Source organism: Gasterosteus aculeatus, chromosome 7 (genome assembly GCF_964276395.1).
Source record: "Gasterosteus aculeatus chromosome 7, fGasAcu3.hap1.1, whole genome shotgun sequence".
Classification (NCBI taxonomy): domain Eukaryota; kingdom Metazoa; phylum Chordata; class Actinopteri; order Perciformes; family Gasterosteidae; genus Gasterosteus; species Gasterosteus aculeatus.
In genome coordinates, this window is record NC_135694.1 from 13,254,454 (window position 1) to 13,281,650 (window position 27,197).

Sequence of the window (27,197 nt, forward strand, 5' to 3'; positions counted from 1 at the left end):
GACACATTATCTGAGATTGTGTTAGTACAGACAGTTCAGGCAAGAAGGTTTTTGGATAATTTGTGCGAACATTTTGTCACTTCACTAATCACTAATAGTATTCAATGATCTCATACATAGCTGTATGTCTTTTCTTTTCAAGTTAACCCAGACTTCTATGTATTTTACTATTAAAATAAATATATAAAAAATTTAATTAAGTCTACACAAAATGCCCTGTCAGTTTGCAGGGCTATTTGTCTGTGGTGGATTGGCCGATTAGTGTGATTGAGGCATTAGATTGATGGCAATGTTAGCCAACCAGGATCAGCAAAGCAGCTTCATGCAGAAGGGTTGGGATTGCAAATAGGCGGATGCGTAATCTTTGAACCTTCCACCATAAAACAGAAGCTTCTAGAACATAGCTGTTAGACTCAAGGCCGGATTCGGCCCGCCGGGGAGTCCAGTTTGGCCCGCCGGATGACTTTGCTATTTTGAAAATTACAGGAAGACATCAATTCCATTTCTACAAAATGAGCTGCCATTCTTAGTCAGTCCACTGGGGGTCACACTCTGTGAGCGAGTGCATGCGTTAGACCAGGGGTGCTCAAAGGGTCGATCGCCAAGGCAGTGCCATTGCTAATTAGCAATCCTTGCTTACTAACAGACACATTTAATGTCATTCAATCAGTGCGGATGAGAGGCTTGTCATTTTTTTGTATTGATTCGTTTTGTGCTTACGGCATGGATAGTTGTTGTTCCGCTTGTTTACCGTTTACTACTTGTTATTATTATTATTTGGGCAAATGGTCCAAATAATAATGGGGTGGGGTATAGAATGGGGTGGGGTGTAGACGGGCGAGCAGACCGGAACTGGCCACCCCCCTATCGGCTGATTAGCCTGGGGTGGCCCACTTAATATCAAAGTGGGCAGTATGTGATCCCTACCTACAATGAGTTTGACACTCCCTGTTCTAGAAGCTCCCAGGCTTCAGACTGGTACACCGGAAGTTGTCGTCCCATATTACAGTGTTGTTTTGCTGCTGACAAACACTCTTCATGGCGAACTGAACTCATAGGAACTATCTATTCTCCCCAAAAAACTGATTTCTGTAGTTGACGCACTTTGGCTCTGGTTCGCTGGCGGTTTTACCATAGAGGGGTTAGCTGTATATCTGTTGGATCTGCCTGTTTTCTTTCTGTTGAGATATCGTTTGTGTGTTTAGCACAGTAGGCTAGCACTGAGCTACAAATGTTTCAACTAGGTCGTCCAATTCTCGTCAAGTTAATCATGACATTTGGTCATTCATTTGTTGGGTGTTTTTGAGTTGTGTCTGGAACATGTAAATATGGCACATCTGAACTTGTAGGCACGGGTTCTGCCGTTTAATTTGATGTGCACTATATTCGTTTGTGATTAGATTATTTTAAGACGCTGTTAAATTTGAACCTCTCCAAGTTAAAGAAGTACAGACATTTATTTAAGAAAAATACAGCATTATGTGTATGGAGTTTCCATGTAAAACAGACATTATCAATAGTTGCATGTGGACAATTCATAAAATGGCTGTCCTTAATGTGAAAGGGGTTGTGTGTGCCGACAGACAGTTAGCTATGTGTCTGCTATATGTGTAAACAGGCAACAGCTTTACTTATCAACTTTATGTCTGATCTTAAGATTTTTGGCCCCAGAATTAGGGGGGGTAATAAAGGATGCAGCACCCAACAAATGCATTTGGGATAAAATACATGTAATTTTGCCAAATCCAAAGCGACCCTGAGCTTCTGGAGGATAAGAAATATACTAACACATTTGAAAGAGCCTGTCTTTGGTGTGGATGGGTTTATAAATGGTGAATGGACTGCATTTGTATGGCACTGTTCTATTCTCTCGATCACTTAAAGCTCTTTAACATTACATGTCATCATTCACCCATTCACACACTAATGACAGGAGCTGGCATACACTGTGACTCACAGCTACGGGAGCAATGATGGGTTAGGTGTCTTGCCCAATGACACATCAATATGAATTAGAGGAGCTGGGTATTGAACCGCCAATCGTCTGATTGAATGATGACCCTGCTCTACCACTAGCCACAGTCATCCACAGTGTGTGTAGACAAAAAAGGTATGTGTCCTTCCAACACACTTCACCTCCAGAGACATTATTTACAGACATGTTGTGGTGTCATGTTATATATACATATATAACTATGTCCTTAAAATGGTGTGACCTTGACTCTGCCTCATGTTTTACAATAACCGCTATGCATGTGTGTATCCTCTCTCTGGGAACCGTCACCTTATCGTGGTGGACAGGTTTGTGTGTCCCTATGACCCTGAGGGCTGTGTTGTCGGGAGCCTTGTGCTCCTGGTAGGATTACCCTTGGCAAAGTGGTCTCAGGCGAGGGGCCAGACTAAGAATGGTTCGAAAAGACCCTTTGAAAAAATGCAAGAGGGAAGGAGTTACCCCGCCCGGAGGAAGCCTGGGGCCCCCATTTGGAGCCAGGCCCAGATGGAGGGCCCGACAGCGAGCGTCTGGTGGCCGGGTTTACCGCGGAGCCCGGCCGAGCACAGCCCGAAGGAATGACGCGGCAGCCCAAGACTCTACTCCCCATGGGCTCAGGAGGAGGAAACCGATGGGGTCGGGTGCGCTGCTACAAGGGTGGCAGTGACAGTGGGGGGTCTAGACGGAACAGACCTGGGCGGCAGATGCTGGCTCTGGGGGCGTGGAACGTAACCTCTCTGGGGGGGAAGGAGCCGGAGCTTGTGCGGTAGGTGGATCTGGTGTGGATCTCAGTTGGATCTGGTGGGGCTTACCTCTACGCACAGCCTTGGCTCTGGAACCACACTCCTGGATAGGGGATGGACTCTATTCTACTCTGGAGTGGCCCATGGTGTGAGGTGCCAGGTGGGTGTGGGGATACTCATAAGTCCCCGGCTGAGTGCTGCTACATTGGAGTTTACCCCTGTGGACAAAAGGGTCGCCTCCCTACGCCTTCGGGTGGTGGGGGGGGAAACTGACTGTTGTCTGTGCATATGCACCAAACAGCAGCTCAGAGTATTCAGCCTTTTTGGAGATCCTGAATGGAGTCCTGCATGAGGCTCCAGTAGGGGACTCCATAGTCCTACTGGGAGACTTCAATGCGCACGTGGGCGACGATGGAGATAACTGGATGTGGCGTGATTGGGAGGAATGGCCTCCCTGGTCTGAACCCAAGTGGGTGTTTGTTTTGTTACTGGACTTATGTGCCAGTCACAGATTGTCCATAACAAACACCATGTTCGAACATAAAGATGTTCATAAGTGTACGTGGTACCAGAGCCCCCTAGGCCAAAGATCAATGATCGATTTTGTAATCGTATCTTCTGATCTGAGGCCGCATGTTCTGGACACTCGGGTAAAGAGAGGGGCAGAGCTGTCAACTGATCACCATCTGGTTGTGAGCTGGGTCAGAGGATGGGGGAAGACTCGGGACAGACCCGGTAAACCCAAGCGTGTAGTGAGGGTGAACTGGGAACGTCTGGAGGAGGCCTAGGTCCAAAAGATTTTCAACTCACTCCTCCGGCGGAGCTTCTCTCACATTCCTGTGGAGGTAGGGGACATTGAACCAGAGTGGTGTATGCTCAAAACGTCCATTGCTGAAGCCGCGGCAGTGAGTTGTGGCCTCAAGGTCTTAGGTGCTTAGGGCGTCCCTCTTTGGTAGAGGTGGAGCTGGAGGCGGAGGAGGGATCATCATCAATTGGCCTGGTGGAGGTCACTGAGGTAGTCAAACAACTCCGCAGTGGCAAAGCCCCGGGGATTGATGAGATCCGTCCAGAGATGCTATGATGCAATGGGTGTTGGGGGGTTGTCTTGGATAACACGCTTCTTCAACACTGTCTGGGACAGTGCCAAAAGAGCGGCAGACCGGGGTGGTGGTACCCCTCTTCAAAAAGGGGGACCAGAGAGTGTGTGCCAATTACAGGGGTATCACACTACTCAGCCTCTCGGGTAAAGTCTACTCTAAGGTGCTGGAAAGGAGGGTTCGGCCGATAGTCGAACCAAGGATTGAAGAGGAACAATGCGGTTTTCGTCCTGGTCGTGGAACAACGGACCAGCTCTTCACTCTTTCCAGGATCATAGAGGGGGCTTGGGAGTATGCTCATCCAGTCTACATGTGTTTTGTGGACTTGGAGAAGGCGTATGACCGGGTCCCTCGAGAGAAACTGTGGGAGGTGCTGCGGGAGTACGGGGTGAGGGGGTTCTTGCTTGGGGCCATCCAATCCTTGTACGCCCAAAGCGAGAGCTGTGTTCGGGTGCTCGGCAGTAAGTCGAAGGCGTTTCCGGTGGGGGTTGGCCTTCGCCAGGGCTGCGCCTTGTCACCAATCTTGTTTGTGGTTTTCATGGACAGGATATCGAGTCGTAGTCGGGGGGAGGAGGGTCTACAGTTTGGGGGGCTGCGGATCTCATCGCTGCTTTTTGCAGATGATGTGGTCCTGATGGCATCTTCCGTCTGTGACCTCCAACTTTCATTGGAGCGTTTCGCAGTCGAGTGTGAAGCGGTCGGGATGAGGATTAGCACCTCTAAATCCGAGGACATGGTTCTAAGCAGGAAACCGATGGATTGCCTACTCCAGGTAAGGAATGTGTCCTTACCCCAAGTGAAGGAGTTCAAGTACCTCGGGGTCTTGTTCACGAGTGAGGGGAAGATGGAGTGTGAGTTTGGCCTGAGAATCGGAGCAGCGGGGGCGGTATTGCACTCGCTTTACCGCACCGTTGTGACGAAAAGAGAGCTGAGCCGGAAGGCAAAGCTCTCGATCTACCGGTCAATCTTCGTTCCTACCCTCACCTATGGTCATGAAGGATGGGTCATGACCGAAAGAACTAGGTCACGGGTACAAGCGGCCGAAATGGGTTTCTTCAGGAGAGTGGCTGGCGTCTCCCTTAGGGATAGGGTGAGAAACTCATCCATTCGCGAGGAGTAGAGCCGCTGCTCCTTTGCATCGAAAGGAGTTGAGGTGGTTTGGGCATCTGGTGAGGATGCCCCCTGGGCGCCTCCCTAGGGAGGTGTTCCAGGCACGGCCAGCTGGGAAGAGGCCCCGGGGAAGACCCAGGACTAGGTGGAGAGATTATATCTCTGCACTGGCATAGGAACGCCTTGGGATCCCCCAGTCAGAGCTGGTAGATGTGGCCCGGGAAAGGGAAGTTTGGGGTCCCCTGCTGGAGCTGTTGCCCCCGCGACCCGACCCCGGATAAGCGGTTGAAAATGGATGGATGCATGTGTATGAGAATGAGCAGGTTTACTTTTTAAATATTTTTAATTTTTTACTTTAACTTTATTCTTATTTTAGCCTTATTCTACTAACCCATTGCATTAGCATTTCCTTTTATTTTATTACTTGCGCACTGCTGTCTTGTTGTCTATTGTTACACTGTCTACTGTCACGCACCAACCGCCAAGACAAATTCCTTGTATGTTTGACATATTTTGGCAATAAATGTTTCCTGATTCCTGATTCCTGATTAAATATACCTGGGCTATGTGCTTTCTGCCATGAATGTGCAACCTGGACTGCACCTCAAGTTTTACAGTGACTCACTATACGTGTTTCAGTGATGGGATCGATGGGGTGTAGTAGGCGGTGTTGTCCATCCCTAGTAATGGTAAATGGTCACACCCATTCATACACTGAAGATAGGAGCTACCATACATACTAGTACATACTTGAAAGAACGAAATCCAAGGTTACTTATGAGAGGCCAAATGGGCTCACAGTAGGCCAGGTTGCTGCTGCAATGGTTTAAACTGCAACAAATATACTCTAACTAACTAATATCATACGTCCAACTACACAATATAAATTATAGAAGATGATATCAAACCAGAACAAGAATGATAAGCTTACAGATAAAAATTATGAGCACCTTCTAAAAGTACGGTGGTTTGATCCAATAGGAAAACTGTAAGTAAGGTAAGCATTGTCCCAAGAAGTTGGTGGATATCACAGTTAACAGTTAATAATCCTTGTTCTCCATAACAACTGAGCCAATTTCATCCCTTTTACGAAGACCCTGAGGAGCAGCTGAAACTGGAAAAAGCAAGAACCAAGTGTTTGCCAGGTGGTCTGTGGTAAAATACAATCATCCGCATGTACAACATGCACAACACTACGTCACCCTAAAACATGTGTGTGAGGTCATCAACCCTGACTCAATAATGAATAGACATATTCCCCTCTGGCTCTGTTCTGGTCGACCTTCTTCCAAGAAGGAGACAATCCAATAGCCAACACCCTACTCTCAACATCACAACCATCTGCTATTATAACACCACTGATCTATTTGTCAGGACTTTGAAGTGTGGCCAGAAGCTTATGTTTACCATCTTAATTCCAGAAAGGAGCACATTCAGGCTGGGTTTAATGGCCATAATATTGCTTGGGACCAAATACATCTTTGAAATGTATTGCATGTGTTGTATATTATATGAAAAAAACATTCAACAAGGACAAGGAAAGGTAAAAGACAAAATTTCAACACACTTAGGTATTAATGTGACTCAATAGAATATTGGGCGTAGTATTAACCACTAATTCAGTTCAAGGATGCTCTTTAGCACTTTATATGAACAGCTGTAATTGAGTAATACCCAATTGTCGCTATGCCATTTTGTCAAGATGGTAACCTTGTGTAAAAATCTCACTTCCCTCACTACCTATCCCAATCATAAACAATAACGGTCAATGCTAGACGTCATCTTGAGAGTTTTCCCCACTTGGACTCAAACTCGTAATCTACTTTCAATCAAAGTTGTGACTGGTTTTGGTCTGGTGTTGCCAGACATCTTTAGTTATTTACATAGTTCTCGTCGTATCATCGATACGTATCATCAGTGCTCTGTTTTCAAAGTCAATTGGAAGTGATGTCATAACACTTTTGGCAGAGGACCGGATAAAGATCATATCGGGAGATCTGAGCCAGCTTCATTGTTGAATGAAGACCCTGCCTGGCTGCTCAAACACCAATGGGGATCCTCAGTTGACTCAAATATCAATCGACTGTAATCTAAAGAACCAGCAAGCCAGTGAATGTATGTCATGGTAAAGATGCCTTCATACTGCATTGAGGATCGTACTGGATTAACTACATGCATATTTTTTTATAGTTTTAGCCTTTTGGATTGAGTAATAAGCACAATGCTGCTCTCGTTTTACCGAGTACTTTGTTATCAGTCTGCATATGCATATTAGTATTACTGCATCTGGGACTACGTGTAAGGTTAAAACATAATTTTATTTCAGCATCCGTGCATTCTGGAATCTTGTGGTCCGACAAGAACAGAATTTGTCCTCTCTTTTTCAGAAAAGTATTCAATCAAAGCAATATTTTTGTATCAAATCAAAAAATATTTAACTAACACCACATGAAGCAGAACCTTCACTATGATGTCACTGGTCTTCTCAGTTATCTAATTATATTACTCTCAGCCCAAACCCTTTCAGGAAAGTCAGAAATCCATAGGAAGAGTGTGAACAGAGGTGCTTTATAATTGTACCGTAGAGAATGTTCCACTACTGGGCAGGATAACAATATAAATGACGCTTTCCGGTAGTTATAGCTCGCTAAATGACCTCTTGTTACTCTATTCTCCCTGCGTTTAAAGTTATTGATTTGTTTACTTAGAACATAATATTGTATGAAATAAATCCAAGGTCAATGTGATTTAAGGATGAAGGCAGAGCAGAGGCGTAAAGAGAGCAGACAAGGAGTCTGCTGGTCCATGTAAGATTAAGGCCAACATTACAGCAATATCAGTGGTAGCCTAGCAGCAAGAGTATGTGTTGACAACAACAGCAGTCTGACATGAGGCTCATGCGGAGAGTCTGGACTGGGTGGGACACAAGTACATGCTCTATATAGTCCGGTCCTCCTCCCCCAAGGACACATATAGAACACACAGTTCAAGTATCTGACACCCAACCACAAATACACACACACATGAACATACCAACCTCCTCTCATCCACAACAATATATATATTCACACAATGTAAACGACACTATCCCTGCTGCTGATTAGACCTGAACAAAGATCATTTACAATATGAGAAAATTCCCTATCAAGAAAAAATATTCTTATAAATAATGGAGACTACTAATAACATATAACAGTAATTATAATAATATCTAATAGCTACAATAGATTTTTCTATTTGGGCTCTCCAGCTCTTTGTCCCCTTAAAGCTGAGCACATTGTTGTTCAGCAGTGTGAGTTTACATGAGAAGGTTTGATCTTTCCTCTGCATAAAATACAATTGAAATAAAGAAATGTATTAATCCCCTGGGGAAATTATGCTCTGCATTTAACCCATCCCACACAGTGGGAGCGGTGTGCTGCCAGTAAAGGCACCCGGGGAGCAGTTAGTGGTTGGGTGTCTTGCTCAAGGGCACTTCGATTTGAGACATGGAGCAGCCGCGGTTCGGCCCGCCGACCCTGCAATTCCCGGCATACCCTTTCTACTCCATGCACCACCGTCGCCCCAAAGAAAGAAAGAAATTGATGTGTAAAGGGGTGGCAATTTGTTTGCTCATTACCAGGAAATGTATTAAGAAGAAGCCTAACACTAAATAAATATGTAATATTAATATTATAAGACGTATATAATATTAAAGGTACCTGTATTCTGTTCTGAATACTCTTCTACTCTGCAGACATTATCTTCACCTTCACCAATTTTCTTTCTTTCTTAAAAAATGTAATTTAAATATTTATAGATTATGCAGCTTGTGTCAAACTCCAAAAAGGTTCATAATGGATTTGAAAAAGCTCTTCAAATAGTCTTCATAAGAATAGCTTTACTTTTATTTTACATGTTCTTTTTTATTTATTTTTCCCACTTAGGAAATAGTTCAAATAAATCGGGATTGATATATGGTATTGATGGTTGATGGTTAATGTTCATTTTTGCCAAAGATAGAACAGAGAACGGGGGGTTGTGGTGTGATACCAGGCATTTACTTACCTTTACAGGCAAAGCACTTGATGTGGAAGTGTTTGTTCTGGACACGCAGTGCTTCCCCTTTGCACGGCTTACCACAGTTCTGACAGGGGATGGGCCCCCCCCCTGGCTTTGGTTTCTGTTTCTGCTGCTCCAGAGGGCCGTGGACTGCCTGCTGCTGGAACACTGCAGGAGATAAACAATGTCAGGTCGAAAGTCTTTTTTAGAATTGGACTGACTGAATTTGATGATGAATCTGGTAGTTCAGACAGTGTGACCAACTATTTAATAGGATATGTAAATTAATCCCATTTGTTTCCATCCTCATCTTCAACTCCCCATTCATCCTAGAGGTTATCCACGATATCATGCCAATAACTGATGACATAACTGAATAATAGATATAATTTAATATATATATATATATAATACAGGTAGATGAAATCCTCCGCACTCAAAGTAAGAGGTTCATTTTTTGCGCGACCGTTGACATTTTAGCTTTTAGCTGTTCGATGGTTGCCGGCCCTACAGCGCCCCCGAACTGTTACATTATTGGACGATAAAGTACAGCCTCTCGTACCTTATTGCTTTAATAAAATATATATAAAATATATCTTACATTCATATTTCACCGTAACAGACATTGACTTAATCCAAAATACTGGTCATCACTTTGGATTACTCTACAGACAAGGATATGGAAAAAAACGTGCATTTTATATATTCTTAGATTTGTGTACATACAAACAGAAACACACACAAACAAACAAACACACAGTTGTTTCTTGATTCCGTTATTATGAGGACAGTGCAGTTTATATAACCCTAACCACGTGCCTAACCTAAGTTAATGAGTAGTTTCAAGCCCAGCAAGCGCAAAATTGAATGATTTAGTTTTTATAGGGACCATCTTCTTTCCCCATAAGGGAGGCATTTTACTAAAATATGATTGAGTAGACAGACCCTCATACGGTCACAAACAGAGAAAAGCCTAGAAAGATAGAAAGTCGTAATGTTTCCAATCCCTTTTAGAGCAGTTGTGTTGCAGGGCTCTTGTTAGTCAGTCCCCGTTGTACCCCAAGGTCTTGCTGCTGACACCACTGTAACAGCATCATCAGTACTCGCCCTTTTCCCCTCTCATCATAACCCTGGCAGAAAATCCTCACGTGTTGTACTGACGGGCCTTTCAATACCGACAGGGGCATCAGCCGAATGAAAGCCCCTTTGTGTTGTCAGGAAAGAACTGCTTTGTCAGACCGGTTTCATCTGGCATCCATGGTTACTGGTAATCGGCTTGGAATAGTGAGTTCATCAAATTAATTGGTTTTGAGGAAGAAAGAGAGAGAAGGAAGCATAGGGATAGAAATAAAAATTATTATTATTATTAAATAATTATTATTTACTTAATAAAAAGTTATGACTGAACATTCTTGAAGTCAGCAGAGCTGCTTTGTTTCAATCCATGTGTGTGATCTACCAACTGAATCAATACAAGAATATGGATTTTCACTAGAATAGACTTTATTCTTTATTCATTAAATATTCATCTTTATTTATTCATATCTGTGGACATGCTAATCATTAGACAGCAAATAGAAGAGAAGGGCAGGCTTGAGGATGAACAGTCCCAGACATTTAGAAAGGGGTCCAATAATCTTTCAGTAAGGAGTAGGGAAGTGTGAGCAGTTTACTGTTTAGTATTGACTACAGACAGTTGACAAAATAAATGATGAATGACAGCGGCGGCTCGCTGGGCCATGGGGCCTGGGGGCCTGTCTGTCTATGGAATATTTCCAGTAATATCCAGTAATATTTGTAAAATAAGATATCTGCGCAAAATATATGCTTTACCCGCATGTTCTCTCCGCTGCGTATGTTTCAGCTGGGTTGGGGCCGAATCGATCTGGCCAAAAGAGGAAGGTCTAAGAAGCAGTTTAGCCAATTACTGATTAGCCAATTTATCAGCCTCCTAAAATAGATTCAGCCTTGGGCCATTGTCGTTTGGCCCCGAGGCTGCACTCTCGTCAGGGCTAGCCTCGCGATACGCCCAGTTCAGGAAATGATTAGGCAAGCATGAGCAGTATTCTTCCAAGTAGAGCCAACCCAAACTCGGTAAAATTTCTCCTCCAGGGCCCACTGTCGGAGAAAGTAGAGGTAAAACAACTGGGCCCAGATGAACCTCATCAGTCAATGGACTGGCGTGAAAGGTAATCAACAAATGCAAAGCTTCCGTAGCGACTGCTGCACCCGGAAGGTTTGGCTAGCTGGATGCAGTCGTGCTAAAGCCTAGTTTATGCTTCTGCATTTTCAGAGAGACGCAAGGAAACGCAGACGCAAGAGCCCCTTGTGCGTCCCTTGCGTGCCTTTTTACACCTTGCGTGCGTCGACCCATTTTTCTAGACTTGCGCCAAAAAATGAAATGAACGAAAATGAATCACTTTGAAGAGCTTTTGTCGGAAGCGTAAATATGACCACTTATACAACCCGTCATTGGCGGACTATAAGGACATGCGGATGGCCTCTGATTCATGCAGGGAGATCTCTGCAAGCATCGAGGGGTGTACAAAGTTGTGGAGGTAAATACAACAAATATATCCACGAAAAAAAGGCGATAAAAAGCAGCAGTGGCGATGCACGGGGCAATAAAGTCTATGATAAATAAATAAACAAACCAACGACTTCCATACACAAAGACGTCAGTATCTAGGTCGTCTTCGACAAAAAAAACGTTACTCCACCTATTGTTCTGGAGGTGAATTGCTATGCAACATGAGCAAGCCTTTTTGAACCATGAATTGAATTAATGCTCTGACATGTCAATGCTTGCAAAGATTAAAGAAAGTATACTGAGGAGAAAGAAATGAAAGCCATGAAATTATTAAAAATTTAACATCTGACTCCTGGCTCTACCTTTGTACAGATATTACTAAACAGTTTCCTGCCATCGTCCCAACACAAAACTCCCTTCGTCATCTCTGCCAGTGAGCACATTTCACTGAATGGAAAGATATTCAAGCAACTGGATTTCAAAGTTCAAACAGAATCCTGCAACATGAAAATACATATATGGATTTACTGATCTGCTATGAGGCTCTTTTTCACGTTTGACTTTGAAAATGTTTATTCTACAGCATAGAGTGATATTTTAGATCAATAGATAGATATTTCTGACAAAATATACTGTGTTAGATTTTAGATATTGTTGTAATGTAACATGGCAAGTAAGTGTTGCCTTTTCCTGGGTTTAAGGCTGCACTTTTCGTGCTAGTGACTCTCGTGCTAGTGACTGAATGGGAGACAATCCCAAACCCAACCACCCTTACATGGAACCCCATGTCTCTATTTACATTCAGGGGCAGGACCACAAATGCAGGAAGTAGTGTGCCCTTATTGCAGCAGGAAGGAGTAGTTAGGGGGTCAAGCCAGGATTTCTTTTTTGCTGCCTAGACCTTGACTCTTAGAAGTAGCAAGCAGAGAAACGCCAAAAAGGTAAAACTATTACCTTAGACTGAGCCGTGGGAAAATTCATTTTTAGACAAAGATGAAGATACAGATATGGCAAAACACCAGCAACAGAAAATAATTTTACTGCAGTCTTCATCATTAACCTGACTGGTGAAAATGCTGTGTAATGGCGTAGATCAGCGGTTCCCAAACTCAAGAATGCCGCGGCCCACTTTGAAATCTGAAAATCTTTCGCGGCCCACCCAAACCTTTAATCACAACTCTGATCAAAACATAATGATTAAATGACCTTAAGAATTTAACCAAAATCAAACATCCGCGAGCAAAAGTCTGTCTCGCGTGAGCAAAAGTTTGTCTCCGCGAGGTATTTGCTCGCTTGCGAAACGAGGAGAATCTCTGATCGCGCTCGAAAGAGTTTTCTACGCGCTCGCTGTTGTTCTTTTTGACAGTAAGGTGGAGATGGTGCTTACAGGGTGTAATTTTAGCTAATTTTATTTATCAGGATAATTTCAAACAGAAATAGCACCAGCAGTGGGAATATCGCAGCCTGTTCTCAGCCGTATCACAGAGAACATTGAGTCAGCTGGTTCAAAAACCCTTTTATCAAAATCCACAGGACATTAATACATTAAAGTGCACAGAGAAACTTTATACATGGTCTCAGTTGGCAGAGGCACCCGCATTAGTCAGACTAAGTTGATGTAATACTGATTATTTTCTCCCTGTTAAAGGTTTTCCTGTATCAATGTAAAGGTTCTGTGACAGAGAATCTCACTTGTGTGCAGATTGTAAAGCCCTCTGAGGCTAATTTGTGATTACTGTTGTTTTGGGCTATACAAAATGAATTTAATTTAATTTAATGTGTTCATTTTCAAAGTTCATTTTGCAGTGACTGAAAAATACAGTTATTTAAATCTAACAGCAATTTCAATGTTATAGCTATATTATAGGTATTTAGAAATAATGACTTAATATCAAAGACACAATCAAATATTTTTTCATTTAAATCCCAATATCAACAGGGTAATGCTATCTTACCCACAGATTATTTGTTTACTGACAAGTCCAAAATAGTGAGGGGTGTCGCTGTGACTGGTGACCAGGAGCCAGCTATGACATCACACAGCCAGGATACACTTTCCTTGGCTCAGAATAAGACACAGCCTAAAGACGAAAGTCCTGTGTATGTGTGTGTGAGTGTCTCTAGATACCTGTATGGATCCATGTGTACGTCCACATCAGCGTGTCTATTTTTAACAATTTTTGCTGTTGGTTATTTGTGTTAATGTAATTACAAAAATACAATTACATTTACAAAAATCAATGTGCATCTTAAAGCAAGTTGCAGTATGGAAAGAGAGTAAAAGGACCATCATACAGACACAAACATGGTATGTCAAGGCCTAACACTGCATCGGCTTTAACAAGGCTATTGAGGACAGGACACTGGAGAGGAAATACTGTAGATGTGTGTTGAGAAACAACAATGACACTTGTTTTTTTAGAAGCAGCTGGTAGGGGTCAGTAGTGGAAAGTACATTTATTTAAGCATAGAATAATATTCTCATCAGGCCGCAGGCAGCAGAGAAACACAACACGTTGGGCCGGGACGTTGCAGTGAGGCAGGCCGCATATCAACCTGCAGCACAAGTACTCTGCCAGCTCAACAGTAACATTCACATTGACACAGAAAGTGCTACTTGCTTCTGACCGGGCTTGCGTAATAGGAGGCCTATTTTTCCGTGGGTTAGGTTCTTCCATACACATTCTTCTGTACACAGAATCACAATAATGGGACCTAGAACTAGAATGAATTATGGGATTACAGTTTATTAATAAAGCAGTAGCTATCTTCTAAATATGAATCATAAATCAGGATCAGGAATCGGGAAACGTTTATATACATTGTACATACATTTATATACATTGTATGTCTGACAATATGTCAGACATACAAGGAATTTGACTTGGCGGTTGGTGCATAACAGCAGACATTACGACAATGGACGACAAGAGAACATAGTGCAAGAGGAATAAAATAAAATATAATGCTATGGGTTAGTAATATAAGGCTATAAGAGTTAAATTGTATTTGAGGTATGTCCTGATAAATGCAAGGGAATCCTCAGCTACGACTTCCTTTCTCTTACAGGCTGGTGAACACACCACAAATAGTTTATTAAAGTATATCACTACCTTTCTCCACTGGCATTGTCAATCTGCTGTTTGTTATGTCCTTCGTTGATGGTTATTATAGACAATATCCCGAAAATCTGTTCAGAGTCCTCCAGTGGTGTTGCAACACTTCCTCCACACGTTCTGCAGCTCTGGTGTAAAGAGCAAAGAGCATCTGTCTGCCACTATCTCTGGAACGAGACTCTGAATGTCTCTCTCCCTCCCCTCTCTCCCCACCCCTCAGAGATATTGCAGCTATCTGTTATAAATAGAAGCATGTGCAGAATAACCCCTCCTCTTGCTAGTTTATTACTGGGCGTGGTCTCACCAGTCCACACCAAACTGAACTTTGACATCTCTGTGATAACCGAGTGACGGTTCAGTATGTTGGAAAAGTGTTTGGAATAAAACTTTAACTGGGAATATTTATACTCTGACAACGGATACAGTTAGTCATTCATGAAAAGAAAAATGGTGTCTCAGCTTTTTGACGGAATTTTAGAAGAAAATTACATATAGCCATTAAAGTCTTAGTATCTTAGTATTTTAAAACCTAGGTTTTATAATGTTAGTAGAAATGGGCGGGTGGCACTTTGCATTGGAGCTCCTGTCATAAGTGTATAAATATGTGTGAATGATAGAATGTAGTGTTAAAAGGACCATTTACCCTGTAAAAAGCACTAAGTATTTAGAAGTATAAATCAGCTTTTTTGTGTGGTACTGACGAGTTTTCATAGGACACACAGTGACCATGAATTTATAGAGTCAGGGTGAAATATAATATAATAATATAACGATGTACCACTAAGTTCAGGCACAAGAATAATTTTCTCCATTCATAAAAAAATCCATTTACACTCTTTTACAGTAACTGTGTGATGGTGTGTCACGTCACAATCTGTCTCTGTATTTCAAAGATTAGTGACTACTTAACCCTCAGCTGTCTCTCAGAGGAACTTAGCCAACGTTTGAGCAACAGAAAATTAAAAAGGTAGCTAGTTGTATTGAAGTTATTCAAAAACATTTGGCTGTTTCTAATAGCCCTCATACCTTTGGTGCAACTGCTGCTTGAATTGCACAGTACACACGGAAAGGGGATAAAGCTCTGCAGCTACCTTCTCTGCTTGTAACACGTAATGATGTTGTGTTCACTCAACTGAAAAAGTGTGATCCTTGTGACAAAATCCTTTCAGCTTGTCTCCTTGGCCTATGTCACCGTCTGGCTGGGATTGCTCCTGCAATTTCACTAGGACGCATATTGCGAGGAAACCCACATTAGGTTTACAACTGCTATTAAGAGGCAAATTCCATGTGCGCTTTCTGTACATACCGGCGAACATATAATTAGGCGCACTTTACGCATTCCCTCCCATCTCTTTATGGGAAACTCTCACTTTCCCCTTGACCCTCCCACTAATGCATATGCATGACACGGAAAAGCACCATTCGCTTTTTTGTCACGGTGTGGTGCACTTCCTGTCTTATTTTGTAGTTTTCTGCCACTCGTGTCCCCGGGTAACTTCACTTCCTGCCTGGTCCTGTCATCCCCTGTGATTGTCGGATTATTTCCACCTGTGTCCAATCACCTGCACCTCCCTTTTTTCCCTGTGTGTGTGTGTGTGTGTGTGTGTGTGTGTGTGTGTTGCCCGTTGGCCTTTTACTTTGTGGGAGTTTTTGACTATTAAAGTCTTTTTCGTTAAAAGTCTGCGTTTGAGTCCTGCCTTCCTACCCAACCCTGACACTTTTGCAGTTTCCGCGACAGGTCGTCTGCGTTTTTACCTCAGTGCGGCTTGTTTGTACATACCTCGCCATGCTTTTTTTACGTTTGAAGTGGGCGCAAAAGCATTATTACATGAGGCCCACAGTCTTCCTACCATGATATCTAAGCTTTTGAATGTTTGAGTTTTGGCCTGGAAACAACAAATGTCGCTGGAACCCGGGTAGATAAAAAGACGGGCACAGCATGAGCTGCTTTCAAAGCCATGACATGACAGGTGAAAGGTTTACCCTGCCAGTTCAGATCAGCAAGAGTTTGTAAAGGAGGTTATTAAAACTACAAAAAATAACACAGGATGTACCAGGAAAGTATCTAAAGAGTGAGTTGGTTGTCAGGGAGCACAGATATTATTACATTACATGTCATTTAGCTGACGCTATTATCCAAAGCAACTTACATTGCATTTTTAACCCATGGTTTTTTACATTTTTCCCCAGGGAGGAATTAGGGGTTGGGTGTCTTGCTCAGGGACACTTCGACACCAACCTTGCGGTTCCCCGGCGCACCCTCTCTACTCCATGCACCACCGTCACCCCAGATACATGCCAGAGAGTATGGCCTCATTTCATTTCGTACATGTTCCCTTCTTTCTCACACATTCTTAATTCCTCTCTTCTTTCTTTCCCAGCCTGAGGGATCATCACTGGAACATAAACCGGAAGGAAGTCCTCAGTAAACAGTATAGGCAGCTTCAGGGGAGTAGTGTGCATGATAAACTTGGCCTTTTGCGCTCAATGTATATGTTTGTTTGTGTGGGAGTGAGTGAGGAAAGGAAAATATATGGCCTGTACTTGTATAGCGCTTTTCTAGTCTTCTGACCACTTAAAGCGCTTTAACACTACACGACATCATTCACCCATTCACACCCATTCATACACTGATGACAGGAGAACCATACACAGTGACACCTATATATAGGATCTGCATTACAAATCCTCTGGCACCAGAGAAGCCAAGTGGCATCTATGCCAAATCCGAAAGGGGGATCAAAAATGCTACTATGTCAAACCAAAATAGTGAAGCCTCAACACAATTTACAGCTGCATGATCAAAATGCAAAAAAGGGTCATAAAAGTACAACTTTGGGGATATCTGGTGCATTTTATTAAATATCCTTCTGATAAATAATGACTGCTGTTTCCCTCTGAGTGTGATTAATAACAGTGGTTGAGTTGCCGAATTCTGGCAGGACTTTGAGAAATATTCTCCTGAGGCACTGCTTGGCACTGACATAATTGTTAAAAACGTATTCACTTTTCACCAATATTTCCACTTGGTACAGGGATTCAAACAACTGTTTTCTAACTTTACACAATCAACTTATTTAAATCTGTAAAGTTTATCAAACTTCATAGCTTCATTGTTACTTTTGTAATTCCTAAGCTGTGCTCATTTGAAAGATGGTAAGGGTGCTTAAATCCCTTTTTTGGGGGAGGGAGGGAGGGAAGGGGGGTGGATGGGTGAAGGTCCTGGGACAGAGGAAGTTGTATGTGTACAGACTGTAAAGCCCTCTGAGGACCACATCTGACCACTATTCTGAACAGCAGTAGGTTGTGATGTTGACAAAAGCATTCAGCCTGTCTTAAAACGGAGATTTAGAAAATCTATGTCCAGTTATAGAGGTGCTCATATGGGCACTCATTGAAAGCCCTCTAATGATCATTTGTAAATGATTTTAGTCTACACAAAATAAATTAAATTGAAATTAATTCTGTTTCATTCTAGACCAGCAGGGGATAACTACTGATTACTGTTATTAGGATATTGTAGTTTCTAAGACCAAGGAACATAACAATGGCGCTATGACAACATCCGAGATGGAAAGAAACAGGCTATAAAGAAGCTTACAGTTCATCTAGATTCTAGATAATCTAAACCCATTTATCTGGAGGACAAACAAAAGTGAAATGTAAATGATAATATATCGTTTAACAGGAAAACACTGTACTATGACAGTTACTTATATTTACCATATAGCTATGGCAAATGTTTTAGCAACTGACAGGAGGTTTAATTACAACCTATTTGATACCGTTCTTACTGTAATGCTTAAAGTTTCTTCTTGCGACATCAGACTTATTTTGGTATGGTCAGCATACTGCAAGAGCACAGCCCTTAACTTGTCGAATACATTACTATCACTGAAAGGAATGATGGCCAGGATTATGAAGAAAATGGGGCCTACGTGTACTGGAGAATAATTGAGTACTACATGAAGATATGGGAAGGTCCTCAGGACCTTTTGATCCTGTCTATCTCTTAATAACTTAATACCCCCAGCCTTTTCCTAAAACCATTTCCAACCATGTAAGGTATGTACAAGCATTTTGGACTCAACCGACTAGTGTTCTGACTGTCATAGGAACCACCAGGTCCTAATATAGCAGGTTAATGCATGACAAACCTGCAACACCAAAGTAAATGAGAATATCATTAAGCTTCACTGCAGAGGCTCAGATGACACTATCACTACTGGGAATACTGGTGACCTCAAAATGGATAAGAGAGCCAAGTAAGTCCATAGAGGCAGATGATTTGTTTCTCTCTCTATCTTTGCTAGTGTGTGAGAGCATATTTATGTGTGTGTGTGTGTGTGTGTGTGTGTGTGTGTGTGTGTGGGTGTGTGTGTGTGTGTGTGTGTGTGTGTGTGCGCCTCTGTAATGCACCACCAACCCTGTAGTCCCAAGTCCACATAATTGAGGCCAGTTAAAAGGAGTACTTCAGCTTTAGGTGAAATGGATAGTGTGAGTGTGTGCTAATGCCCAAAGAAGTATTTCAAATGAACAAAATGATACTCAACCCCATAAAGGTTAATATTTCCCTTTCACCATGGTGCTTCTAATGGATGGCCAGAAACAGGTTCCAGATGGAAAGCTATGCACTGGTTTACCACATTGTAGAGATGGCATATATAATAGCTGTTGCCTGATATCTGATCCAGTCAGTGCCATCCAGCTTTGAAAGGTTGGATATGATTGGGTTTGATCATTAGGGTCTGTACTTTTCTAGTCTTTCAACCACTTAAAGCGCTTTAACGTTATACTTCATCAATCACCCATTTACACCCATTCATACTCATGACAGGACCTACCGTACAGAGTGCCGCCTGCCTAACAGCGACACTAGCGTTTATTTATTTATTTATCATAGTCAAAGCTCCAAGAGCAATTTGGGTTTGAGTATCTTGCCAAAAAACAGATTGATATGGACACTTGTGGAGCCGGTGATCAAACTGCCATTGAAGGACGGCCGTGCTCTAGCACCGAGTCACAGTTGTCCCATTAGTTGAGTTTAGTGTTGTTAGTTTTGGGGGAAAAGGTGTGCATTCAATAACATGTTTGAGGTAAAAACAACTACAATAGCCCTTTTTTTTAGCTAAATCATGAGGTCCTAAAAAACATGTAATCCTTTCATAGCTGAATCCAGAGTTATGGTTGCATCTCCATTCATGTATATGAATTAGCAAAAAATGACCAAACTTCAGTTGGTGGAGTCACACAATAAACACAGCCGTCTAAGGCCCTGCTGGAAAACAGCAGCCTGCAGTAAAATGTCACAAGCCCACACCACATTTCAGGCTTAATTACTACTGTGGGAGCGTGTGTGCGTGCATGTGTGTGCGTGCGTGTGTGTAGGCCCAGTCAGGCGCTTAGCACTAACAAGGTCAGCCAGTAATTACGGCAGTAAGAAGAAGAAGTAAGAAGTAAGAATAGCTCTGGTGTCAGCCTGACTGCAGTCTGGATCAACCTAAAAATATTTCATTCAGCTGTATTTTATGAAATCAATGGCCAAAGAAAATGAAAGACAACTGACATCTCACCGTTGTCTCGACATGTCAAAGTAGAAAAGCCACAGTAATCAAATAAATAGAGCATCAATATAATTTAGCAAAGCAAAGTTGTTGACCAATATAAACATACAAACTAATTCCTACTTTTTTTCTCCCAGCATCATATTCTATATTCAGATTTTATAATGCTGTTAACGCAACTTTCGGTACACTGCCTGGCTAGCTATTTTCTTATTCTTGTGTTTATGCTAGGCTATGCTAACTAGGCTATATCCTGACTCGAGCCCTGAGCACACATATGTGAGACTCTTATTCCTTTAAATTGAAAAGTCAAATAATAGTAAAGGGATTGGAGGTTTCCATTCCAAGTGTTTGACCTAGATTTGTATTTTGCTAAATGATTGTGCTATACATTAGAGCATTAGAACAGGGAAATTTGAATTTGGCAGGTTAAGTTCAACTGTGCACGAACGGGCAGAGAGCAGCTTGAGGAACAGTATTGATCAGGCTCATAGAGGTATTCTAAGATGGTATTAACAAGCTATTCTATTATCATCCATCCCAATTAGACACTGATAATGATTCCTTGGCACTAATGAAAAGGCACAATGTGAGTCACGGAAGGAGCTACCAGGGAATGATAAGTACAGACCTAGTTAGTGATAAACAAAAAAAATATGGAGTTGAAGGAATGCAGACTGGCCTGAAGTTTGATTTCTGTCAGTGTGTGTTTATTCCAAACCTGTTTCTGGAGCTTGATTTCAACTTGAGTGCACCACTCTTGTGGTTTGATGAGGTTATCTTGTCTAACAAAGGTGGCACAAAACAACCAGACTCAAACGTCTGTAAATACAGACTCAAACGGAAACGTGGCTTCTTACTTTTTGGTCTTTTTAGGAGAACGTTGTCTGAAAGAGGTGGCAGAACCTCATAGGGTCACAGAGTACTTTGCTAGGATGCGGGGATATATATTTTGTTTTAGTCTTAACATAGCATAACTTGAATCCTAACATTGTTATTCTCATTAGAATGTTAATTATTTGGAGATTTTGTGTGCTCATAAAAGTAAATCAAAATAGAGGCCACGAAGGGACTGGAGGTTTTTAAGTAACTTGAAGGTGTCCAGCCGGAAGACACTGAAGCAATGGTTCACAAGTAGTAGCTCGCAGGAGTGTGGAGACAAGCTCCACGGTCAGGGAGCTCTGTTTTTGTAACAGGTGGACAGCGATGACTTGAAGTGCCATTGGTGTGGAATACGCCTTTGCAACAACCTTTAATCAACCCAGAGCCAACTTTGTTGTTGTTTATTAAACTCATAATAAATCAAACACCAGCATGTTTTAACCAATAAGAGGCGACTACGCCCGTATGATGTAAAACGTATATAACTTGATGGATTCCTTTGTTCAGGGTTCTTGAGTGGAATCATAGACATTAGTAAATGGTAAATGGACTGTACTTGTATAGCGCTTTTCTAGTCTTCCAACCACTCAAAGCGCTTTAACACTACATGACATCATTCACCCATTCACACCCATTCATACACTGATGACAGGAGAACCATACACAGTGACACCTGCCATCAGTAACTACCATTCATACACTGTAGTCGCAGCTACAGGAGCAATGTTGGGTTAAGTGTCTTGCCCAAGGACACAACGACATGCAGGTTAGCCGGGCCTGGGATTGAACCCACAACCCTCTGATTGGAGGACGACCATGCTCCCCACTCACCCACAGTCGCCCCGGACTAGTGGACTGTGTATTGTGAAAGCTCAATAAACCTCTGTACTACAACTTCTATTTTTATTCAAAACCACTTTATTATAACACAACAAATCCTTCCTCGTCCTATACTAAAGTTTATTGAACATAACACATTCCATTTATTTTTCAGGATTAAGAAGTCAGCTCCAGAGTACGAGAAATGGATAAAACGTCTCTCTTTCATCTTTTCGACATGTAAAATAATTTCACTGTGAGGGATGAAAATATTGGACCATTAAGAATTAAGAAAAATGGATAAACATTTTTGGTCACACACTGCCGCCAGCTTCCAGCTGAATATAGAAAACTCCCTATTCATGACTTGACTGTTACAAGTTTGGCCTAAATGTGGACACACAACAACCACTCCAGCAAGTGAATATGCACTGTATGTACACAACCCTGTACAGCCAGCACATTCAACAATTGCTTTCCTGTCTCATTGCAATCTCCAAGTAAGAGGGTGATATTAGCTTGAACCTTGTTCAACTGAAACCTGCAAATAGAAATAAGGTGATTCCCCACCAAGGATTACTCAGGCTTTCTACTGTTTAACTTAACGTAATTGAACAATAAATTTCATCAATGTGAGTTTTTCTACTGTGCTTTGAAGAAAAACGAAATATGAACCACCACTCTTTAAATGACTGTACTTCCACCATACAGGCTGATACCCACATGTCTTCAATGAAAATGATAGCGAGTCAACTGTATTGACATTATTTTGTACCACGAACACACACCTTACACTGGTCAGTAGCAACGTGTTCCTACTTGTGGAGACCAGCTGTCATCATACGAACGTAGAGAAGATGCACTCACACATCCAGGCAATATTCTTCAAAAGACCCAAAGGTCACACAGAAGAAAGGAACCAGTAAAGAGACAACACTATGTTCCAGACAAATATGTCTTCTGTTTGTTTGTTTGTTTCTCTCATTGCAGTTACAGCAGTGTGCTAATGAATTGATCCTGTCTCTAACTGCCAGACCCACTGCAGTACTCTCATCAGCAGCTCCAGCACTACTGCACAGTATAGATGGGTGGAATGCGTGGGACTGAATTACAGTTCATACAGCATTCCGATTTAAGGTAACTGTGAGCAATAGTTCTGTTGTTACTCTCAACAGGTGGGAGGTACATCCCAGCTGTCATACACCTTGATATTTGACTGGTCTATCTGGTAGATTTACTACTAGGCTGATGTCTTTCCTCAGCTTAGCTGCCTAGTTATGTCCTAACTGATACATGAGGTCAGAATATGAGGTTAAGTAGTGGAATACTTATACTTATACTACTAACCCATAGCATTATATTTTATTTTATTCCTTGTGCACTGTTGTCTTGTCGTCCATTGTCGTACTGTCTGCTGTTACGTACCAACCGCCAAGTCAAATTCCTTGTATGTCTGACATATTATGGCAATAAATGTTTCCTGATTCCTGAACATTTCTAACGTTGTTTATGATGATAAACATATTGTGGTTAAGCTCCTATATTTTGTTGAGAGTTCCTAGGTTGAAAAATGGGTGTTTCCTACTTCAGCATGCGTGTTTCCTACATTCTCACTGGCAGCCGCTCCAGATGAGCATCTACAGTCAGTTTGGGACTCAGGAACAGTGAGTCACCTTTCCACTTATTACATGCCTACACTCTTTTTTTTGTGTGAATGTGTGAACGATTAGAAGACACATTGTAGATGCATTCCAGATTTAGCAGGCTTAATATCCGGACCTGAGGGAGAGACTGTCTCCAACGAGAGTGCAAGATGCGGCTGTAGGGATCGTCTGTAACCAAAGGTGGATGTTTGGATAAATAGACACAACACGTCTACAACAAGTCTACAAGCAGGTGCCTGCTCGTCCAATCATTGAATTCAGGCAGAATAAAATAATTTAGTATATTAGTATTCATTGATAGCTGGCAGGATGTCACAAGAATTTCAACTAAAAAAAATATTATTTTTGAAGATTGCCGACCCTACCTTAAACTACATGTCCTTTGAATGCAGCACCAACTGTTTTCTGCAAGAATTGACAATTCACAGCTTTCCAACGAGGCTTGTGGTAAATTTGTCAAATCCTCCTAAGGGACAAAGCAGGTGTGACAGCAGCAGCCCACCAGAAGTCAAGAGCCCCAAAACCAACTACGGGGGCATGGGGGTTGTAGGGGGGCACGTCCCTACATCCTTTATAATTAGCCCATATGACATTCATTTTCTACGGGATGGATTTAAAACTATCCTAAAATCAGAAAACCTCAATAGCTGTAAGCATCGCAGGATGCATCCTGATGCCTTCATTGGCAGACAGAATAACAATAAATAGGCATATAGCAAGCTGCCTATCAATTGCAATGTATTGTAAATACATGCAGTAGAGTACTATTGTGTTGCCAAAGCAGTTGGCACAAAGCAACACGGACTCAGTAGAATATTTGGCCCATCTACAATGGGGATATTATTGTTATAAGGATAGTCCCATGGGCCATTAACAACAATTGACTCAGTGTGCACGATTTATATTATTTTTATACTACAATAAAAATATCTTACCAGTGCTACTCATGGTGCCAGTCGGACGTATTCTCCAGCCAGATGATGCACAGAAAATTACAGTACCCTACATGGATGATGCCAGCCACCGCAGAGCGCAAGCCCCAGCAAGGGGAACGGTGGAAGACGTCTCAGGGGAGAGATCAAGAGAGCCCGGTTGTCCCTAGCTGCGGAGGCCGGAGAGATCTCCCAAAGCAGCCGCACTGAGAAGACAATGTCGTGCCTACACTGCAGGGTTACGCTGCCTCGCTACAGCAGACAGCGCAGGTTGGGTGTGGGCGCGCGGCGAAGAAACGCAGCCAGAGTCAAGTTACAAAAGAGAATAAAGAAGGTTTCCGGTGTAGTATACCAAAATAAAAATGTTCCTCAGTGTGAGGTCCACATTCGTAATTAGCGAATCCCCCTATTCTCTTGGGATACTGTATGCTGCAGTATACTACATTTGGAGCACTTCAATGCATCGTTTGTATGAGTAATTAAATATAATTGAGAGACCTTCAATGATAAGTATAGGATTATTTGCTTTGACGTAATTGTATTCGGCATGTTACATCCAACATGCCAAACGTTTCATTCCCTCACCCTATATGCGTTTACATTGAAGGAATTTATCAAAGTGTTCCGGTTGTATGCTTTGCTTCAGCATCCAGAGGGCTGCTCCACTGAGCATCTCCGTGCTGACAGTGCCACTCAGGTCGTGGCGCAAAAAACATGGGAATTGTAGTCTCAGGAAAGAAAACGCCCATTTTAAGAGTAGCGGGCCGCTGCTTTTGGACTACAAGTATTTTCTAAACAAAGTGCAATTTGAAGTGGAGCGACAGTAACAGAATGGTATTTTCATTTTTAAAACATGTTGCAAAATCTATTTGGTTGCAATGAGTAAATAGTGACTGTGTTTGTTAGTTTAAAATATAAACTAACAAACACAGTCATTTAAACTTTAAATGATTCTATCCTCAAAGCACAGAAGATGTTGAACCTCCTATTACTCATTATGTTCCAGTGTTGAAAAAAATTGAATAATTAACTAGGCCAGAGATTTTTTATACAGAAACGTACGGAACTGGAGGAAGAGGACTGCTGAGAGGAAAATATGGATTTGGGAATTTTCAATGAAAATTAATAAACAGAACAGAAATAACACTATTATTTCCTTTCCTTTAAGTTGCGTATCTATCTTTTCTTTTAATTAGAGATTTTTAGTTTGAGAGTTGGGGTAACTGAACACATGAATAAGGTGGCATTTGGTAAATGATGGATGGTGCAATTTGTGTTTTCCTTTTTTATTGGAATCAACACCAATCAAGACATAATTCAATAGCTAAAGGTTTCATTGTTACAGACACATTTAATCTAATTCAATTATCCACAATCTAAGTATACATATAAGTATTGCAAAAATCAAGAAATAACTAGAATTATTGTAAAAATCTGACCTGAATAAAGCACTTCAGTTAATATATACCTATGGATGAATAAAGTTTAATATATATATATTCCAATTGTAGAAATGACCATTCTCTATTGTCCCGTCCCTGTGAGTCTGGTCATCCAAGTCCATTCTCCAGAAGAAGGAAACTCCTTTCTCGGGAGAACTTGAGATTGGGCCTGGGCCATTTTAATGTAGCGTTTCTTTACATTGTAGAGTTTACTGCGACAGTTGTTCATGAAGAGATTACGTTGTGCTGGATTCTGAGGAACTACCAAAAAAGTCTCCTTGTGTTACCTGATTTATACTCTTAGATAGTTTATTCTGAAGCCTATGAGGTGTTTCATTTGCCAAAGGTTCAGACACACAGCTGAAAGGTATTAAGGGAGAGGCAGGAGAGTACGGGTAGTGCCAGCACGTTATAACTGCAGAGAAGGGTGGAGAGTCAGGGGGGGCACAGTGTGGTTTATTATCGGCCATCCATCCATCTTCAAAGCCCATCCTACAGGGTCGTGGGAGGGGGAAGGAGGGGGGGGGGGGGCTGGAGTCAATCCCAGCTACACATATACAGTAGGTGAGGGTGCAGAATACAGTCTCAGGCAGTGAAAAGGGTCAGCCATACACTGTAAAAACTGGGATTGGCGTTAATTAATATCTACTAAATAAATAATAGTAATCGTTACATAATAAAAAAGACTAAGTACAGTTTTGAATTACATTGAGCTGAATTTAATAAATGCGGCTTATTTATTAATTACATGTTACTTAAATTTGCATGAGTAAAATCAGCTATGAATCACTGAGTAGACTTTAATTATATTTTATGAGTAAAGTTTAATATGCAGGAAAATGATGAATTTTACTCATTTAGAGTACGTTGTTTTCAATTGAGTGTCACTTCCGTCCCACGCATTTTGAACCACGTGGACATCCGCTCCACAAGGGATGCTGTTCTCCTGAAGGTAAGGCTTGTGTAATTATTGTTCCTGAAGGAACGCATTATAACGTTGTTGAAGCAGTTTATCATTATTTTGCTCTTCTGTGAAGTTAACAAACATGCCAACTTTGTCCAGACCTTTTTGATAGGGGTGGCACCAGTGGGGCACTGACGTATGCCGGGGTGGCATGAAGTGTGAGCAGGAGAGCCTGCGCACATATACACTCACGTATGCACACACACACACACAAGAAAATACACACCCAGACCCAGCTGTCGGCATAGCATTAATTTACCATTTTTGTTCACCTGTAGGTTTGCCGCTCAAACTTCTTCTTCT

The 27,197-nt window shown here is 41.9% G+C and overlaps 1 protein-coding gene across 28 annotated transcripts in view; it reads right to left on the reverse strand.

The window, feature by feature from the left end:
• ablim2 (actin binding LIM protein family, member 2) overlaps positions 1-24,822 on the reverse strand; it is a 52,005-nt gene extending 27,183 nt beyond the window's left edge. For 16 of the 28 annotated variants that reach the window (XM_078105789.1, XM_078105788.1, XM_040181490.2 and 13 more), the window contains exons 1-2: positions 14,625-14,791; positions 8,988-9,149 (exon numbers count right to left, since the gene is read on the reverse strand). In XM_078105789.1, the coding sequence (XP_077961915.1) occupies positions 8,988-9,149; positions 14,625-14,640 (178 nt within the window). In that variant the 5' untranslated portion in view covers positions 14,641-14,791. Of the gene's footprint in view, positions 1-8,987; positions 9,150-14,624; positions 14,844-24,491 lie in introns of those variants that run through there. The other 12 variants (XM_078105783.1, XM_040181488.2, XM_078105794.1 and 9 more) reach the window with 6 other exon arrangements.
• Between the last annotated feature and the right edge of the window lie 2,375 nt (positions 24,823-27,197).